Raw genomic sequence first — 19,466 nt, forward strand, 5'->3', positions numbered from 1 at the left:
TGCGCAGGAGACGCTCAAAAAACCTCAGATAAACGATGACTGCCATGTGCTTGGAAGCCTAGAAAAATGGAGAGGTAGTCTAATAACAATACTTTTCCAACTCAACAGTTGAAGACATTCCCCAGATGATCCATATTTTGGCAGTGACACTGATTTTCTGTCTCCATTGTCTCTTAACATAAGGCACTATTTGAGAAGACTCACATTTCAGGAAGAAAAGGACCCTGGGACCAGAGTGACTTTGCATTCAAATCTAATATAATCAGGCTCTCTCGTTAGAGTGTGCTCGAGTGGATTAAGAATCCTACCTACTGGTCTACACCTTCTGTTCAAAGCCGATGCTGGACCTGTGCCTAAAATAGTAACCACTTAGCAATGACTGCAAAGCAATGTACATCTCTCTGATCCCTTACAAAGTTTAGGGGAGGCCGTTTTCCTATTCTGATTTTCAGCTGGGGATACCGAGCCACTGAGATGTTACGGGCAACTTTCTCCCTACCTCCTTGTCAGTAACTAGTTGAGCCAGGATTCAAACCTAGATTTTCTGTTTGCAAACCTGAGGAGTGACCCACAAGCCTCAGAAGACAGCCTACTCTTCACCAGTTCCTTCTTTGCCTTAAAGCCACGGGTGCTGCACTGAGGACTGACTCAGTCTAGCCAAGTCGTTTAAAATTAAAGCAAAAAGAGAGCCAAAGCCCGAATCACAGGATGCGGCAGAAAGACAGGAAACACTCCTTAGTCAACACTAATGACAGAAAAACAAATTCCCAGCTATGAGAAATGAGATCTGGGGCTTGGACAAACAGCACAGTGACTTTAATGAACAATACTGTTGATATACTTGGAAGTTGTTAAAGAGTGTAGATCTTACATGTCATCAGCCCACACACAAATCTGACTTCTGCAATGGCGTGGAGGCGTGGACTAACCTTATCGTGGTAATCATTTTATAATATATGCATAGCACTCATGATCGCACTGTGCACTTTAAATTTATATACATTATATGTTGACCTCTCAATAAGACTAAGGAAGAGAAAACACTAACAATGGTGATGATCGCAATCATACTAGACCTGGGCTCAGCAGACAGAGGGCACGAACACCCTCCTGCCAAGCGCCCAGGAGCCCAGATCAAACCTCCTGCAGGCGCGGGGCTCCTGAGTGGACCAACAGAGACAAAATGAGCCAGATTCTCAGTCCGCCTGACCTTCTCTGGGCCCCGAGGCAAGCTGTCCCTGCAAGTCAACCACAATCACGTGCACTCTATCATCTCCCCTTTACCTGGCATGGCCTGGCTTTCAGCCTAATATGTGTCTGGGACCATGACCTCAGTCTTCGGTGTGTTAAAATGTTGAATATTTTAATTCACTTTTTTTTAATTGTATTAACCCACAAGGGCTTCTGCACTGGTGGTGCGGTTTGCTGACTGTTTTCGGGTTCCTAGGATTACCAGCCACCCCCTGGGAGCGGGATGGCAATGGCTTTGGTGGAATCCGAGGCTCCCCTCCTCTACCTTGGATTTCCCACATGGATTTTACTGCTTTCTAGCTGTAAAAATAGCTTTCCATGGGATCGGCTTCCTCTAGACGGACATACAGGGCACATCTCTGTCCTGTTAGGGGTATGGACATAGGGATGGTACGGAAGAGGGTCCTAGACTTTTCTAAAAGACAGAGAAGGAATGGGATTGGGGAGGGGAGGGACAGCTTAGGAAAGAGAACAGACTTCCAGATAGGGCCCAGGTAAAATTCCTGATCCTGTCACTTACTGGTTCCACGACTTTAGATGAGTTGTTTAGCTGTCAAAGCCTCTTTCCTCATTTGTAAAAGGGGCTCAGAAAAGGGGGAGGGCATTAAATGAGATCAACGCAGAGGGGACGGGCACAGAGCAGAGGCTCAACAGACAGCAGCCACGGAGTAGGGTTCATGCACTGCTGCCAAGAGTAGGCACAGTGCAGTGTAGACCCCCAACTCCAAGACAAGACCCAGGACGCCCCTGCAATTTTGGGGACCTACGTACACTAAAGAAGTTATTCGTCATTTATCTGATAATCAAATTCAACTAAGAATCCAGTATTTTTATTTGCTAAATCTCGTAAACCTGCCCAGGTTATTATTACTTAACCAAAGGCCATAAAAAAGACGTAAAGTGGAGTTATTTAAAAATGCGCGTGTGCACACACACACACACACACACACGTGTGCCCATTTCTAAGCAATTCATAGACAACCGCTTCGTGAAAATGTAAGAAATGAACATCTTTTTCCTCCCCGTAATTCATGCACAAGCTCCCTGCCTTCTTGACAGGTGGCCCTCCTGGAGGGAAGTCACCGCTTTATTCCTCATCCGAGGGACACACTTTGCTACAGTAAGATACTCTGCCTAAGGAATCATCAAATGCTACGCATTCTTGGAATTCTAACTTATTCTTTTCCCCTTGTGGAGTTACCCAAATAGGGATGCCTCTAGAGCCTGCTTACACAGCTGTGTGGGGGGCTTGTTGGCCTCCCAACCCCGGGGGGGCGGGCTGCAGACAATCATGACAGGTGGGAGGGGCCGGGGGGCCATGCCCTGGGAGACCCTGGGGCCACTGCAGACAGGGGTGTGGAAGCGAGGAGGAGGGACAAGCAAGGACCCTGGGACCAGGCAACCAGGCAGGAATGTACAGGGAAACAGAGGCGAGGGGTTGGGTTAGTCACAGAGTGAGAATCGAGATAGAGACAACCATGAGGAATGGGGGAATGTAGGCATTGAGAGCAGAGAGGGGGTCAAAAGTCAGAAACCAGGAGGTCTGGGGACGGATAGGGTTAATGCAAAGCAGACAGGAGATGGGAGGCAGCTCCCTGCCCAAAGACTCAAGAATTTGAGGTTGCGATCACCTGAGGTTGTCTGTCCTGCCGTGAGCTTCCTGATCCAGGTGGAGGCAGGACAGACTGCGTGCGTAATTTGCAGGGTCTGGTGCAAAACACACCTACAGGACCCCTCGTCCAAAGAAAGCATTAAGAATTTTAAGGCAGGGGCACCTGGGTGGCTCAGTGGGTTAAAGCCTCTGCCTTCGGCTCAGGTCATGATTCCAGGGTCCTGGGATCGAGCCCTGCATCAGGCTCTCTGCTCAGCAGGGAGCCTGTTTCCTCCTCTCTCTCTCTCTCTCTCTGCCTGCCTCTTTGCCTACTTGTGATCTCTGTCAAATAAATAAATAAAATCTTTAAAAAAAAAAAAAAAGAATTTTAAGGCAGTGCCAGGCGAAATGAACCCAAGCGCAGAGCCCTACTGAGTGTGGAGCTGTGGCCCAGTGCCCAGGTCATCCCCCCACAATAGTGACCCTGGGGGCACACTGGAAAGGTGTGGTTGGGGTGGGGGAGGATGGGGAGGGATCAGAGGGATCGTGGGATCAGAGGAGAGCAAGAGCCACAGAACTAGGAAGTCATGGAGCCAATAAGTGACAGAACCAGGAATTTGACCTGGGCCCCATCTGGAAGTCCGTTCTCTTTCCTAAGCCGTCCCTCCCCTCCCCAATCCCATTCCCTCTCTGTCCTTTAGAAAAGTCCAGGACCCTCTCCTGCACCATCCCAGAAATGACCTCACAGCATGGCGACTGTTGGGATAATGACAGCTACTGTTCATGGAGTGCCTCTACATGTTGGACACCATTGCAGACACTTTGCATAAGTGATCTCATTTAATCCTCGGAGGAAGGAGCTACTGTTATTCCCATTTTGTGGATAAGGAAACTTAAGGCTTTGAATAACTCAAGAGCTTGTCCAAGATCACACGTCCAGGGAGTGGCTGAGCTGAGACTCACGGTGAGGTCAAAGCTTTCTTCAGCACACCACACTGGGCCTCATCACAAAAATGACTACGGTCACCCTATCTGGGTCAAGAGAGGAAGGGCCAGCCCTGTGCATTACCACCACGCATGGCCAGGCTAGTGCCCAGCCGCCATTTTGTCTCCTCAGCGAAGTAAAAGGAAGATGGAAGATGGGGGGCTGTGTGTGCCCCAAGGCATGGGAACTGAGAGAGGACACGCTCTCTGGGTGTGGCCCTGGGACCACAGGCAGTTCCTCCCAGGGCTGGGCGGCCACACCAACCAGCAGTCGCCAGCCTGCAGAGATGGGTCACCTGGAGCCCCAGGACAACACTGACTGAACAGCCTCTTTCTTATGCTTGCTGGTGTTCATTTCTTTTGGGTTATTTGCCTCCATTTAAGGAAAACAGGCATCTTTTCAAGAATTTACTAATTCTCAGAAATGGCCTCTCTTCAAACCGGGAATGAGAGCCCTTCTCCGGAATGAGGCAAAAATCCGGAACCTCTGCATGCCCAAGGCCTCACAGAGATACCTCACGTTCTCTCGACCCTCTCCCCCTCAGAGCAGACAAACCGGGGAGAACGGAGGACACTTAATCAGTCGGTGGGAAACGCTGCCAACACATCAAACATGGCACCAGCCTCCATCCCCCCAAGTGGCTGGGCCTGACACACACTGGGGCTGACGGGGCAGGACAGGTCCCCCTCGCATGAGAATTACGGTTCTTTATTCTTCGGAATATTCCAGAGCAGCCAGAGTGCAGACAGGAAAAAGAGAGCTGGTGAGAGAGAGATAGAGAAAGGAAAGGTAAACAAAGTGTACGCTCCCCGGGGTCAAACATGGCTGCGGGAGGGACAGCCCCCAGCCTCACACACTGTCTGGTGCTCTGACTCGGGGCAAAAGTATCGCCAGCATCTGGCAAGGAGTGGGTAGAAAGTGCCAGAAGGTAAGCTCTTCTCCCATCCTGACTGCCCGTGAGCCTAAAGATGCTTCCAGTGAGAAGGGGTCTGGCCAGGCCTCTTGGGAGCTACCCCCCAAACAGCATGGAGGAGAGAGCACCTCAGCTCCTTGGCTGTCCTGCCAGAGCTGGAGGGTAAGGCCTCCTGCACCACAGACACACGTGTACACACACACACACACACACACACACACACACACACACACACACACACACTAAGCCAAATCCTGGCGGGCAGGGGTCAGAGTAGAGTGATGTGCTTTCCACCTGTACCCTCCCCTCCTCCACACCACAGAGATTTCCAGAACTGCCAGTTACCCATTTAAAAAAAAAAAAAAAAAGCAGATATTCGTCCCCGGTTCAGTATTTTCCTTGATGCTTTTGTTTCCACAGCAACCAAGCCTACAAGCCTCAGCAATTATCCTTCATCGGATGAGGTAAACGTGGAAAAGGCGGTGGAGGCTGACAGTCCCATACATGTATTAAAGGCAGGGTCACTTTGAGTTGTGGGCAAGGGACGCCCTCTGGGGACTCGATGTCCCCTCGCCACATGAACTCCACCCCTAAACCCACGTCTCTGTCTCATGCACTGGACCCGTGAGTTCCAGGTCCCAGCAGACTGCCTTCTTCCTCCTTTCTGGCATATTCCTCCCATCTTCCTCTCAAGCTGTTAGGCACTGCAAAGGCTTAGAGGTGACACTCGAGGCTGAAATGTCCCTGACCCCTTGCTGCCCATGGACAACATTAGACAGAAAGCCAAAGAACCATGTAACACTAGTTCTAGTGGGTTTTAGGCTCCACGGTTCTCATTCGGGGCCCTCGTATTCCGCCGGGCACACTGGACCACGTCTGGGACATCTGTGATTGTCAGGACTGGGAGGCTGGCGGGGAAAGGCATGGAGTGACAGGTGCCCAGTGGGCAGGGTCCAGAGGTGCTGCCAAACATCCTGTAGGACATGCAGAAAATCCCCCCAAGGAATTATCTGGCCCCAAATAACAGTGCCATGGTTGAGAAGCCTTACCCTCGATGCCCCGTTTCCATAGCTCATGCACTGCATTTCTTTAAATAAAAAACTGTCTTGGGAAAATGGCCACCCATTGTAAATGGTGGCCCATTTGGGGAAAGGGTGCCTCTAAAACTCAAAGCATAAGAGAATCTTTGCAAAGGCCCTGCCCTACTGAGATGCAAAAGAAAGTGTGACATTCTGGGTCATGTGGATTAAGGTTTAACTAAACCCAAAGTTGATTCAAAGGTTTTGAGCCTGGGGCCTATAGTCTCCAGGAGGTCAGGGAACTGGCTGAAACTGTGGGCAAAACATCTGTCTGGGCATCGTTGGAGGAAATGGGTACATAATTTCCATCAAGTTTTCTAAGGGAGATCTGCCTCAGAAGTCTGAAGCCCAACCACCTACATCCCATTTGCTCTGACCTGTACTCCACATTCTCTCGTCTCTCATCACACAAGACCCTGGTCACAGCCGGCCCCCTTCCTGGCACTGGCACCACAAGATATCTTCTTGGCAGTCCCAAAAGGGCTACATCATTGACCCAACAGAGACAAATAGACAACAGTCGTGTGGACACCTTCCCAGTCTAAGAACTTTACCCAGGTCCTACCCAGAGTATGCAGCCGAGACCTACCTGGTTTACCTGAACTTCATTCGGATTGGTCACTCGGTCCAGGCCATAGTCCAGCACGTTGTTCATTCCCGGCTGAATGGAATAAAAAGAGTGTAAGAACCACTACTGGACGAATCTCCAGTTTCTGATTAACTTTGGGTCTTGGCCAAACTGCCAGTTATGAGACTGAGTTGAGAAGGGCTTGTGGCTTAGCCCATGGGGAACCACAGCTGTTGTAAGACCCTCTGGGTGAGCTGGGAAGCTTCATGGGGCTGTTCCACCACCACGGTATCCCCAGAACCCAACACAGAAGGCTGGATGTATGGGTGGGTAAGTGTGTAAAGTGTGTAGAGTGGTGGGAGAACAGACGGATGGATGGATGGATGGATGGATGGAAGGAAGGATGGACGGATGGGTGGATAGATGGATGGATGGATGGACGGACGGACGGATGGATGGATGGATGGATGGAAGGATGGACGGATGGATGGATAGATGGATGGATGGATGGACGGACGGACGGACGGACGGATGGATGGATGGATGGAAGGATGGATGGATGGATGAATGGAAGGATAGATGGATGGACGGATGGATGGATGGATGGACGGATGGATGGATGGACGGATGGATAGATGGATGGATGGATGGATGGACGGATGGATGGAAGGATGGTTGGATGGATGGATGGATGGAAGGATGGAAGGATGGATGGAAGGATGGACGGATGGATAGATGGATGGATAGACAGATGGATGGATGGATGGATGGATGGACGGATGGATGGATGGGAAGGGAGGGAGGGAGGGAGGGAGGGAGGGAGGAGGGAGGGAAGGAATGGATAGATGGATGGATAGACAGATGGATGGATGGATGGATAGACAGATGGATGGATGGATGGACGGATGGACAGATGGGAAGGGAGGGAGGGAGGGAGGGAGGGAAAGAAGGAATAGATAGATGGATAGATAGACAGATGGATGGATGGACGGATGGATGGATGGATAGATGGATGGATGGATGGACGGATGGACGGATGGATGGAAGGATGGGAAGGGAGGGAGGGAGGGAGGGAGGGAAAGAAGGAATGGATAGATGGATAGACAGATGGATGGATGGACGGATGGATGGACGGATGGACGGATGGATGGAAGGATGGTTGAATGGATGGATGGATGGAAGGATGGAAGGATGGATGGAAGGATGGACGGATGGATAGATGGATGGATAGACGGATGGATGGATGGATGGATGGATGGACAGATGGATGGATGGGAAGGGAGGGAGGGAGGGAGGGAGGGAAGGAATGGATAGATGGATGGATAGATGGATGGATGGATGGACGGATGGACGGATGGATGGATGGGAAGGGAGGGAGGGAGGATGGGTAGACAGATGGGTGAATGGAAGGAAAGGATGGACAGGTGGGTGGTTAGAAGGATGGATGAATGAAATGGATGGGTGGGTGGATGGGTAGATGGATAGAAGGAAGGAAGGAAGGAAAGAAGGAAGGAGGGAAGAATGGATAAATCTTAAACTCAAGAGTCACTGGGATTAGTACGTGGGACTCTGACTCCTCTGGCAGTGCTCCTTCCCCACCCCACCCCCAACTTCTAAGGCAGTGCTTTGGAGAATCCGGGCTTCAGTCCGCACCTTTGGGTTTCAGTCCTGGATCTGTCACTTCCTAGCAGTGAGGGAGATTTTGGGAACTACCTCTCTCTACACTTGCTACCTCTCCTGAGAAATGGAGATGATCCCTCCCGCCTGTCAAGTTCTTGCCGAGGATTTAACAAGAGGATGTGCAAAGCTCTCAACAGAGGGTAGCAATTACTGAGCAAGGGCTTGTATTCATTTTAAGATGGTGTTTGTAAAGGCCTGGCCCAAAGAGGGGCCCTTGGTCATTACCAGTCCCCTTCTCCATCAGGAAACCAAATCTGTAGCCAATCTTGCTTGGTCTCTCCCAATTCCTTGGCCAGAAAGTTGGGTCTTTCATGTCCTTTTCTGTTAGTTTTTTGCAGGCCACCATCAAGTTCCCAGCACATGGGACCAACCAGGCCCACTACACTGAGGCAGAAGGCCACTGAGCTTTGCCCCCATCAGATTCAAGCTCACCCACATGTTCGGTCCAGACGGATGGTTGCCGAGGAAAATACAGGATGCCCAGTTAGGCTGGGTGTTCAGACAAATAAATGACAGATAATTTTGATACATGATTTACATAAAAATATATTCCATATGCTTTTGATATAAATATACAATAAACATCAAAATAATGTGACATGAATCATTTGCCGTTTATCTGAATTTCAAACTTAACTGGGCATCCTCTATTTTACTTGCTAAATCGGCCAACTTAGCTCAGCAGGCTACCATGGGGGGCACATATTGGGCACACAGCAGAGGCAAGGAAGAGAAGAAAGAATGTAGTGGAAAAATCGGTGGGGAGAAAGACAGGGTTAAGGGAGTGGCTGTCCTCACCCCCGCTGTCACAGACGTGGACCTCCATCAACAAATAGTTATCAGGCACTTCCCGTGGCTGACATGGTGCTCAGACTGGGAGCCTGTGGGGGATATGACACTTCCAGGCATTTCCAGCTGGCATCCCAAGGCACTTCTGGTCTCATGGGCAAGGCCCCTGGCGATTTATCACACAAATGATAAATCACAGTTGTGACAAGTGCTACAAGGGACAATACAGAAGTCCCAGCCAGTCTTCCACGGATGGAAGGGGGCAGGGACTGGGGGAGCGGGGGGCGGTCATCAGAATCTGTGCCTTTCCCTAAAGTGAGTTCTAGAAACTGTCCTTTCCAGCTGGTACAAAGAAATCCCCCCAGGGTAAGTGAAGACAGACAGACACACACATACACACACAGCTCGAGCTCCTGGCCCTCACAACCTCAGCAGCTTCGGAGCATGTGTCTGCCCAAGTCTTGAGTTAGTTCTCCAAATCTTTCCTTTGAACTTGACCCACGTTCTGCTATCACTCTGGCTGCCCCGGCACTCACAGGTGGGCCTATATAACAGTAATGAGCCCCACCCACCTTGCTGCCCCCGTCTCCTGCCTCCCCCCACTGAGCCACGGTCCCCTCCCAGTGCCCTGACTTCAGAACTGCCCAGGCAGCTGCCTTTGTACCTCCGCTGGTTTGGAAGACTCCCAACCTGGCTGGCTCCCTCCCTCCCTCCCTCCCTCCATCCATCCATCCACTCATCAGGTAGCATCAAGTCTTTGTTCCCCGCGCCCACTGCTGATGTAGTTCCTGGCAGGTGAGGGTGATCGACACTCAGGTGACCCAGAGCTGCCTGCAAGTGCACAGGAAACCAGGGCAATCCCTGCAGCGGGCTGCTAGCGGAGAAGGAGACACACAGACCCATCCAGCCCCAGTGCCACACGCAGACAGCCCACAGACAGCCAACCCTCCCTCGGCGAGCGCCAGGGTGTGACGCCCCGGGAAAAACCCTCGGGCACAATCCGAAGAGGCAATTTGCTAAATGCGTCATAATTTAGGTTAGGAAAGAACCTCTGTACCGCCCCCACGACTGCTCCATGAGGAGGCGACATCCCGGGAATCAGCATTCCAGAGCAGCACCCGACCGGAGTACTCCTCCCCTATCCCTCCTGTCCCTTCTCCTGTTCTGTTCTCCTTGACCATCACTCGTCTCCCTAAGGTATCAGCTCCGTCGATTCTGGTGCATGGGACAGAACGCAAGTAATAAAATACCAAATAGCTGTATCAACAAAACAAAGCGGGGGAAAGAGACAGAGCTAGGGCAGCCGTGGGGAGATGGGTTTTGGCTGGAACAGCGCTTCCCTGGGGAGCTGTGCCCAGGCCCTGAGCTGATACAGGACCCCTGTCTCTTTCCCGCTGTCCTGCCTCTCCACACACATTTGCCTGCACATTCGCTCCTGTCTCCGTCTCTCCACCAGACTGTCAGCTCCTCGAGGGCACAGGCCGCCGTCTGTCCTGGCTCATCGTTCAAAAACCCCCACCTGGTACAGGGTGGACACCCACGAACTAGATGTCGACTTCTTTCTTCCTTTGAATCAGAGAGAGTATGTGGGTTTTCCACCTGTTTTTACAACATCACGTTATAGGTCGGACCATTTTCCTAGGTCAATGACTGGCCTTGGAAAATACAAAATTTTAATAGCTTCCTAATGCTCCCTCATGTGGATATCGTCTCATGTTCAAAGATTTAAATGCATCTATTTATTTATTTAAATCTATTTTGCTGTTTCTCCGTTGTTGGACATTTAGCCTGACCTCGACCAGAAACGGAAGGCAGAACCTTCTTCTCTGGTGAGTGTCAGTGTTGGTGGTTGACATGAAGGCCATTTAGATGATATTCAGACAAGAGACCCTGTGGTTTAGAGCACACAGCACCACTGTCCCTGGACCACAGTCTCCATATATCCATAGTTCCTATGTCAGTGGACCCTATCCTCGGGTCCACTGTGACTTCTGTGACTTCAGGTCCACTTCACTTCTGAGACTCAGAAGTCACAGACAGTGCCGCAAAGATGCACCAAAGGCCCCCAGATGACTTCTCTAAGGGAACCATTCTCTCTCTGTTGATTTACACAATTAACCGTTTGCTTCCCGTCCAGATCTGTACTCTGTTTCACTTGGGTAAAAAATGGGAGAGGAACATCGATTTCCTTCACTATTCTCCCCTTCTAGACCCTGTCCCCAGTACCTGGATGCTGAGTCCCAGGCAGCATCTGGGCTCAGGATGGGAGTTGGGTCACATCCCTCAGCCACCACCACCCACATCTGGGCCTGGCCTCTGCCCACGATTGTATCCCTGATATAGCATCTGACACCACACTCACGTGGGTGTCCCCTCCTAGAGCAACAGCCCATCAGACAGAAGTAGATTCACACCCCAGGGCTGTGCAACCTCCTGGCCTTCTCTGAGCCTTGATCACCCCATCTGAGTGCTGGGGGTGGGAAGACTCCCTACTCGCCAGCATCATCATCAGGTGAACAGGATCGTCCACACCGAGAGCTTACCATGGGCATGCAGCCGGTGCTCGATGATTTTTAGCCGTTATTTTATGCCCAGCACCAAACTCAGCCGGCACAGAGTCAGGGCCCGTGAAGGTTTCACAGATCAAGGGACAGACAAGGGAACAGGGGAACCGCTGCGGGACAGCAAGCCGCGTCCTGCGCTACGACAGTCGGTTACAGACAGTCCACAGACCGGCTGCTCCACGCTTCACGGAGCCAAAAGTTAGTCTGCCTGGCTGGCTCTCTTCCCGCCAAACTGACAGCCTGTTTGGGTCTCCTGGAGACGGTCTGACAGCCCCTAAGCTCCCGGGCTTCGCGGGTTTGTCAGGGAGACTGCTCGATTTCTAGGCTGAGACAGACCTCCAGCAGGATGCCCCTCAAACAGAACACCCCGCCCAGAGGCTGCCGGGGATTTAGGGAAGTCAGGGAGAGCAGGACCCAGAGGCAGCCCAGCCCCATCTTGGACCGCCCGTGCAGTCTGGACCCAGGAAACAGCACTTCCAGAGACCGGACGTGAAAAACAGTTTTGTGTCCATGGGGTTGAGAACTCAGCTCCCCGGCGCTCTCAAAGAGGGACTGGTTACCTTTGAACCCCGGTGTCTTGTTAAGGCAGCAGGGACTCATGCAATGGTCTAATGACCAAGGAGGTGACAGAAAGGACTTCGATGCCCTAAGACATCCCATGCCATTGTGGGGGGAGGCAGAAGAGCACAGGGGCCAGGAGACAGTGCTCTATAGTCTGGGCCTTGCTAGCTGTGCGACTCTAACAACATCCCTGAGCCTCAGCTTTCCCATCTGCAGAATGGGATGAATAACAGCACCTTCCACCCAGGGCTGTGAAGATGAAATGAGAGAACAGACCCAGAGTGCAGCCCAGCACAGTGCCCAGCACACAGTGATGTGTGCAGTTCAGGTCTGCCGTGATGATGATGATGATGATGGTGATGATGATGATGGTGGTGGTGGAGGCGGAGGAAATGGCAGCGGTGGTGTAGGGCGGGGAGTCGAGGCAGGGCAGGTGATGGCGGAAGCAGTAATCAGAGAGTCACATGGTCAAATTTTAGGGAGTTCTGCATCTGCATGTGAAGAACCTCTCAGCCATCTGCCTGGTACGGGGGCCGAGAGCTTGTCTCTGGAGAAGTCAGGGAAACTCAGATCATCTGTTTTGCACTTTGTCCCCTATGGGTCTCCTGGTTTCAGGGACAGAGGGGAGGAGAGAGACCCAGGGCAGGTCCTGGGCACCACCAGTTTATGCCGCTTTACCAGGGACACAGTCACAATGGCATTTCCCCACTATGGGGTCTCTGTAAGTAATGTGAAGCCATTCTCCACCCTGCAAGGAGCCGGGTCCCCTCCCCATCATGAGTGCCACGGGCACCAGGGTGTCTTGCCCAATGAGTGGCTTCCCCACTCATTGTGCCCTTATCCCTGTCCAGGCTCCCCCTTCAGGAACAGATGACAGAAGGCAGGCTGAACAATGCCAGTGTCCTTGTCCTACAAAGATCTCACTCCTGAGCTACAATGAGGCGGTGGGGACAGCAGGGGAACGTGTGCTTGGCTGTTTCTCTAGAAACCTCTCATCCCAGCCGTGTACTCCTTCACCTAGCTCCAGGGACCCGTGTCAGGCATCAGCTAACTGATTTGTCTAGAGGAGGAATCCTGGAACAAAGCAAAACCAAATGAGCTTCTTGGGGATCAACCCCAGGACCTTAATCTCAGCAATGAGGCATGGAAACCAACACCCCCATAGATGGAGCACCGTACACGTTATCTCTTTTGAATTTAGAAAGAAAACAAGCAAAAATGGCCAAAATCTGATGAGTTCCAAGGTCCAAGATCCAGAAGCTTTGGCACAGGGACCGGCCCGGTTCACTTTCTGGTTCTGCGAATGTGGTCAGCTGAGCAGCAGGGAAACTGAAGGACGAAGAGGAAGGACATTCGCTTTGACCTCTTCACCTTCCAGAATCCCCCTGACAGCTCCCACCTCCAGCGACCCGCCGGCAGTACCCAGGTGGGCCCCAGGAGGAAACTGAGGCAGGATTAAGCCCCGTGGGTGACCATTCCCAGTAACGAGCAGTAACGAGCCACACTACTTATGCACAACGTGTTTCTCTGGGCCCCTAAAGTCCCTGAACCAGACACACAATGTGCTCTGAGGCATGAGGCATGGCACACACTCACTCCTTCTCGCCTCCTCCCACCACAGCTGCTGGGGACGGAGCTGGAAAAGAAAAAGGAGAGGAAGCAAGAGACACAAGTCCTGGCTTGGGCTGTGCAGACTTCCAGTTCTCTACCGCATTTCATGGGGGGCCTCGGTTCTAGTTTTTTCTTCTTGTATTCTTTTTCCAAGGTGTCACAGCCAAAAAAAAAAAAAAAAAAAAAAAAGTCCAGCCCTCCTAAAAGACAAGCTCATTTGGCTTCCCCCCAGAGGTCACTTCGCTTAGACCCAACACCACCAGAGGAACCATGAGCTCACTCCACGCAGGCAGTCTCTGTCCTCTTCCACCAAGAGGTGCTCGGACGCTAACCCAACACCGAGAGACCCACTCGTGCTGATTCCATTGCAGGCCCAGTGGGAAATGGACCGGCTGAAGGGGTGATGAGTACAGGGTGGGGGTAGGGGAGGCGTGAGCTGGGTAAGGCAGCTGGGCCAGGGAGGCCGATACTCACGGGGCATCGGTGGACCAGCCAATATGCCTTCTCCTGGCAATCCAACGCGTACCTGTCCGCCTTAGTCCTTTCCTTTCCGGTCCTGAAAAGCCAAAAGCCACGTAAAGGCCAGTCAGACTTCGCGCTTTTGCTCAGTGATGTATCCGATTCCTGATGCCCCAGACCACTCTCCCCGCCTGTCCAAGTAATCTGTGTTTGCCAGAATCATAATGACAGCAAACACGAGGTATCATACGAGCACTAACTCACTTAATCCCCCCAGGGACCTCGTCCCCCAGACTTAGAGGCTCCAGGGATGGAAGCAGAGGTAGCCTAAATGTGTCCCGTGGAGGGTCACGCTGTCAGCAAGGAGCAGAGTGGGACTCGAACCCGCCTGTGGCCCCCAGGTCCAGCTCCACCCCAGCGTGGTCCAGCCACGCTGCGGCTACCCCAGCGTGACTGGCCCCAGCATCGGACCTCTACCCCTTGCACCCCTGCAGCGGGTGTGGGTGACATTCTGAGCTGACATCTGACGCCCCTGGCTTCACGTTTCCCTGTGGTGATAAACAACGTCGTCAACGTCTGGCCATGCCTGCGCTCCGTGCCAGGGAAAATTCTGGGCCTGGGGGAGGGGGACGGAGAGGTCCTTATGTCTCCCTCCCCGTCCCTTCCGCTCCGTCTCAGGGTTTTTCCAGACCTCACTGATGATCGTAAAAGGCTATTTATTTTCCCGCTTATCTCTGTCTCCCCCTCTCCCCACGACGGAGAGGAAACTATGCTGCGCTTCCCTCCCACGGAAGCCGGGCCACATTAACAATCGTGCCGTGGGTCTCATTCAGCACCATTTCCACGGCGACCTGCACTCACACGCGGATGCTTGTTTGCCCGGGGAACGTGGGATGACGCATGTGCCCACCCCGAGACAGGGACGGCAGCTTTATGGGCCCACTAACGGATTGTGAATAACATCATCGCATCTAGAGAGCCAGATGCAAGCAGAGTGCCATTCCGGCGGGCTGTTGGGCCAACCTCCTCTGGAAATTAAATATGAACACTGTCATTTCCACTTCCCCTTGCCAGCCTAACTGCATTTTCCACCAGGTTGACGACCCTGGGCCTCAGGAGGGGGGGGACACAGATGGCCTGAGGCACCGTGCGGTCTCTACCATGGCCGAGGGACTTGCGCATTGAGTCGGTGGCTAACTGACAACAATGGTCCTTTCTGGCATTGCTTCTGTGATGGGTATAACAGGAGACACTCTCCCTCTCTCCCTCTCCTGTGAGGACACAAGAAGGTGACCATCTGAAAGCCAGAAAGAGTCTTCACCAGAAACTAAGCCCTGCCATAACCTTGAGCTGGGACTTCGCAACCTCCAAAACTGGGAGAAAATAAAAGTCTGCTGTTTACGGCGCTCGGTGTGTGGTGTCCCAGGGTAGGGAGATGGGGGCTGATGGAATAGGGCAGGTGGGGTGGAAGGAGTTTTGCCAGGGGTGGCCCACAGGACTGGATGACCGGACACTGGGCATGGGGGGCTTGGGGGTGGGAGGAAAATGTGGTCCCTTGCACGGGTGTGGGTAACACTAGAGGACGAGGTTTGGGGTATGAGGGAGAGAAACACTCAAATACGAACAAGTGAAGTCGGAGGTGTGACATCAACATGCGATGTTAAGTAGCTAGATACGGAGTCTGGGGTTCAGAAAAGAGGTGTGTGTGGAGAGGCTGAGGATGACAAAATGGCTGCCTCATGAGCCAACCCAATTTTGTGGTGAGACCCTCTGTTTGTATTAATCAGGGCTCTTCAGAGAAATGGAAACAGTAGGAGATTAGGTAGATAGATAGACAGAGGCACAATTTATTTATTTTAAGGAATAACACACAATTGAGGTGGCTGGCAAGTCCAAATTCTGCAGGACATGCCAGCAGGCTGGAGATGCAGGGAAGGGTTGATGTTGCAATCTGAGTCCAAAGGCAACCTAGAAACAGCACTCCTGCTTCAGAAAACCTGTCTTTATTCTTAAGTCCTTCAACTGATTAGACAAGGCCCACCCACACAATGGAAGTAATCTACTTTACTCAAAGACTACTGATTTAAATGTTAATCTCATCTAAAAACTACCTTTACAGAGCACCTGGCTGGCTCAGTCTGTGGGGCATGAGACTTGATCTCGGGGTTGTGAGTTTGAGCCCCACACTGAGCATAGAGATTCCTTAAAAATCAAAAATTAAAAGAAAATTAACTTTACAATGTCATCTTGGACTGGTAGTGGGCCACTTATCTAGGTACTGTGCCCTAGACAAGTTGACACACAAGATTAGCCACTTCAGACACAAAATCTGAAATCAGAGGCAGCCTTTGAGTCAAGCAATGGAATCAGTGGCGAAAAGCCAGTATCTCAGAAGGTGAGAACCTTTTATAAATTTCTCATCCCAAGATATCTGGAAGGGATGGAGGGGAGGATGTCCTATGGCATGGGCAGCATGGAGCTTTATCTAGGCTGAGGCCAAGGCCCAAGTGCTGGGGCCTGTGAAAGCCACTGAAAATAGCTCTGAACTGCACAGGCAGCTAGCGTGTCCTGAAAAGTCTATGTCAGGATCTGTGGTCCTGGGGATCACTGGGCTATCCTTCCTGCTAAGAGCAGAGAGCTAGAGGAGGACGAGGAGGTTCCATTTCAGTGTGGAACACAGTAGAAATTCAAAACTGGAGACCATAAGCAGAGCTCACCAAATGAAGCCTTATGAACAAATACAAGTGATGGGAAGTTAGAGCATTCCCCACAGCTGCTCTGTCTCTGACACAGCCGGGCAGAAACATGTCAACGGTGAAAGGCCCAAGCCAGGTCTCTGAGTAATGCTCCTCTACCTGAATCTCAAGCCTCAGAGCAGATATTTCCCCTTGGAGGCAATAAAACCATCTGCAATTAGAATTTTTGTGTTTCTCAAACTGGCACTCCTGTATAACAGTGCTCACCTCTTGTGATGGCTGATTTTATGGGTCAACTTGACCGGGTCGTGGGACACCTAGATATTTGGCCAAATATTATTCTGGGTGTATCCCTGAGGGTGTTTTCAGATGAAAGTATTTTAAGTTGAAGGCCCGAGTAGAACAAAAGGGATGATGCTTCCCTAAATGACAAGGAATTCCTCCTGCCTGATGGCCTTGAGCTGGGACATCAGTCTTCCTGCCTTCGGACTCGACTAAAACATTGACTCCTGGGTCCCCAGCCTGCCAAATACAGGTCTTGTGACTTCTCAGCCTCTGAAATTGTGTGAGCCAATACCTTATCATAAATCTTTTGATATACAAACATACATATATATATATCCTATTCTCTAGAGAGCCCTAACAATCCCTACTACTCCAATCCCAAGGCCACTTGATGAGAGCCTGCTGTCCAGCCCAACTATGCACCAGTAAAGGCAGACCCTCCAGAAACTGGACCTGTCAGAGTGAGTGGCTGGGCCCGCCAGACTTACCCATTTTGGTACTAACTGGTATTGGTCTCCAGGTACTCTAACTCCCCTTTGTCACAGGTACACAGTAGGATCGTACATCCCTACCCAAATACCTTTGAAGTTGGGCACAACCATACGAGGAGCTACTCTGGCTAACGAATTGTGAACAGAAGTGACAGGCATCACTTGTGACCCGCACAGGCTTTGTTTCCCTCTGTTCCAGCAACAGGCAAAGCCTGGATGGTGCTGTTCCTTCAGCATGGCTTCTGGAGTGGGCACAAGGCACGTCAGGGCCCCCGCTAACCCAAGTGGGCATGTAACGCAAGCAAGAAATGAACCCGTGGTTTCGTGCTCCCAGGACCTCGGGGCTGTTTGTTATGACGGCCTGACCTCGTTCTGACTGATTCATTCTCTCCAACATGTACACGTGGCTCTCAGAGACAAGGCAGAGCCTTCCAGGGACTTCCGGCTCTAGTTCTGAAGTGGACAGCAGGCAAATGAGAGCAGCAGTGGGTGGTTCTACCACACGAATCCACTTAAGCTTTGTATGGCCCCTCAGGGCCCTTCGCACAAAACCCGCTCACAATCTGCTCCTGCTGACATCTCGGGTCTCGCTCCTTCAGTCCCAGGTTCCCTGCTCTCTGCTTCAGCTACACTGTTCAACTGCATCAAGCACGTGTTCTTCTGACTCCAGACTCTGGTTCTGTCTGCTTAGAAGATCCTTCCTCACACCTCGCCCTTCCTCTCCATCCACCACCACCATTCTTCACCTGGAAAATGTCTATGCAGCTTCCAGGTCCAATGTTGTTCCTCCAGCTCCTTCTGGAAACTCCTGTGCGAGGCCCTCACCTCAGTGTAGCGTCACAGCCTGTTTGCCCATCCACCTGACCCCAGACTGTGCCTTTATATCCCCCAGGCCCAGCCCACTGCTGGACACATAAGTGCCCAAGAAAGGTTTGTTTTAATAAAAAGAAACAAAGAAATAAGGGAGGAAGGAAGGACGACCAGTAGACAAACATTTTCTTCTGCTTACCTGTACTGCTCTTTGGCCTGCATAATGACAAAGTCCCATTTGTAGTTAATTTTTTTGTTCAAGAAATCATAATTTTCCTAGAAATGGAAAACAAAAAGAACACTAAACCCCGTGACATACCAGTGTGCAGAAGGCAGAAAGCTCTAGGTCAATGATGGCATGCCTCTGGCCCTACAGCTATCTAGCCCCAACCAACCAAACGGGATCTCCCATCCCAGCTTTGCAAAGATATTCATTCAAAGGGTAGCACCAAATTCTCAAAAAACCTTTACAACAAAAGCCACACCCTGGCTTTAATTTTTTTTAAATAACTATATCCCAAATATGATTAGGAAGAGGAGAAGAGAGTGGGAGAAAATGCAGAAACTCAATATTCAGTGACAGAGCATCACAAAGATGCACAAAGACAAGTCCTAACATTGGTTTGATGCTGGCTCTTCCAAAAATATGTTTGTAAAGAATAAAAACACAGCAAGATTGTTGCTGTCTGCCCAGAAATCTAGCCTTTTGAGGGTGAGGGTGTGTTCTTTGAGAAATCTGACTCATCTGGCCTATAACAAAACTACACTATTGTTTTCCCATCACAAACTCTAGTTCAAATCTGTTCATCACATAATATCCATTATCATATTAATTGTCTCATTGTTTTAGAACAGCAAAAGGAAGGTAGTAGCTACTGTGTGTCCAGTAGCCACTGAGGCAAGAGCTTAAATTACAGCAGGAGAAACTGAAGTTTGACAGGGGGGAGGAATTTACTTCAGGAATTGCTTCTAAACAGATGGATGGATGAATGGTGGATGCATGATGGATGGATGGATGGATGGATGGATGGAAGGATAGTTGGTGGATGGATGGAAGGATGGTTGGTAGATGGATGGATGGATGGTGGATGATGGTGGATGGATGAATGGTGGGTGGATGGATGGTGGATGGA

At 51.1% G+C, this 19,466-nt stretch overlaps 1 protein-coding gene across 1 annotated transcript in view; it reads right to left on the reverse strand.

Annotated features, from left to right (window-relative positions):
* Window positions 1-19,466, reverse strand: part of RGS9 (regulator of G protein signaling 9) — a gene marked incomplete at both ends in the record, with an annotated part of 55,030 nt that overhangs the window by 18,138 nt on the left and 17,426 nt on the right. Inside the window, 3 exons of the mRNA XM_080827119.1 lie at window positions 6,418-6,480; window positions 14,067-14,148; window positions 18,533-18,609. Of these exons, the coding sequence (XP_080683245.1) occupies window positions 6,418-6,480; window positions 14,067-14,148; window positions 18,533-18,609 (222 nt within the window). The remainder of the gene's footprint in view (window positions 1-6,417; window positions 6,481-14,066; window positions 14,149-18,532; window positions 18,610-19,466) is intronic.

Source organism: Martes martes (genome assembly GCF_963455335.1).
Source record: "Martes martes genome assembly, chromosome: 16".
Taxonomy (NCBI): domain Eukaryota; kingdom Metazoa; phylum Chordata; class Mammalia; order Carnivora; family Mustelidae; genus Martes; species Martes martes.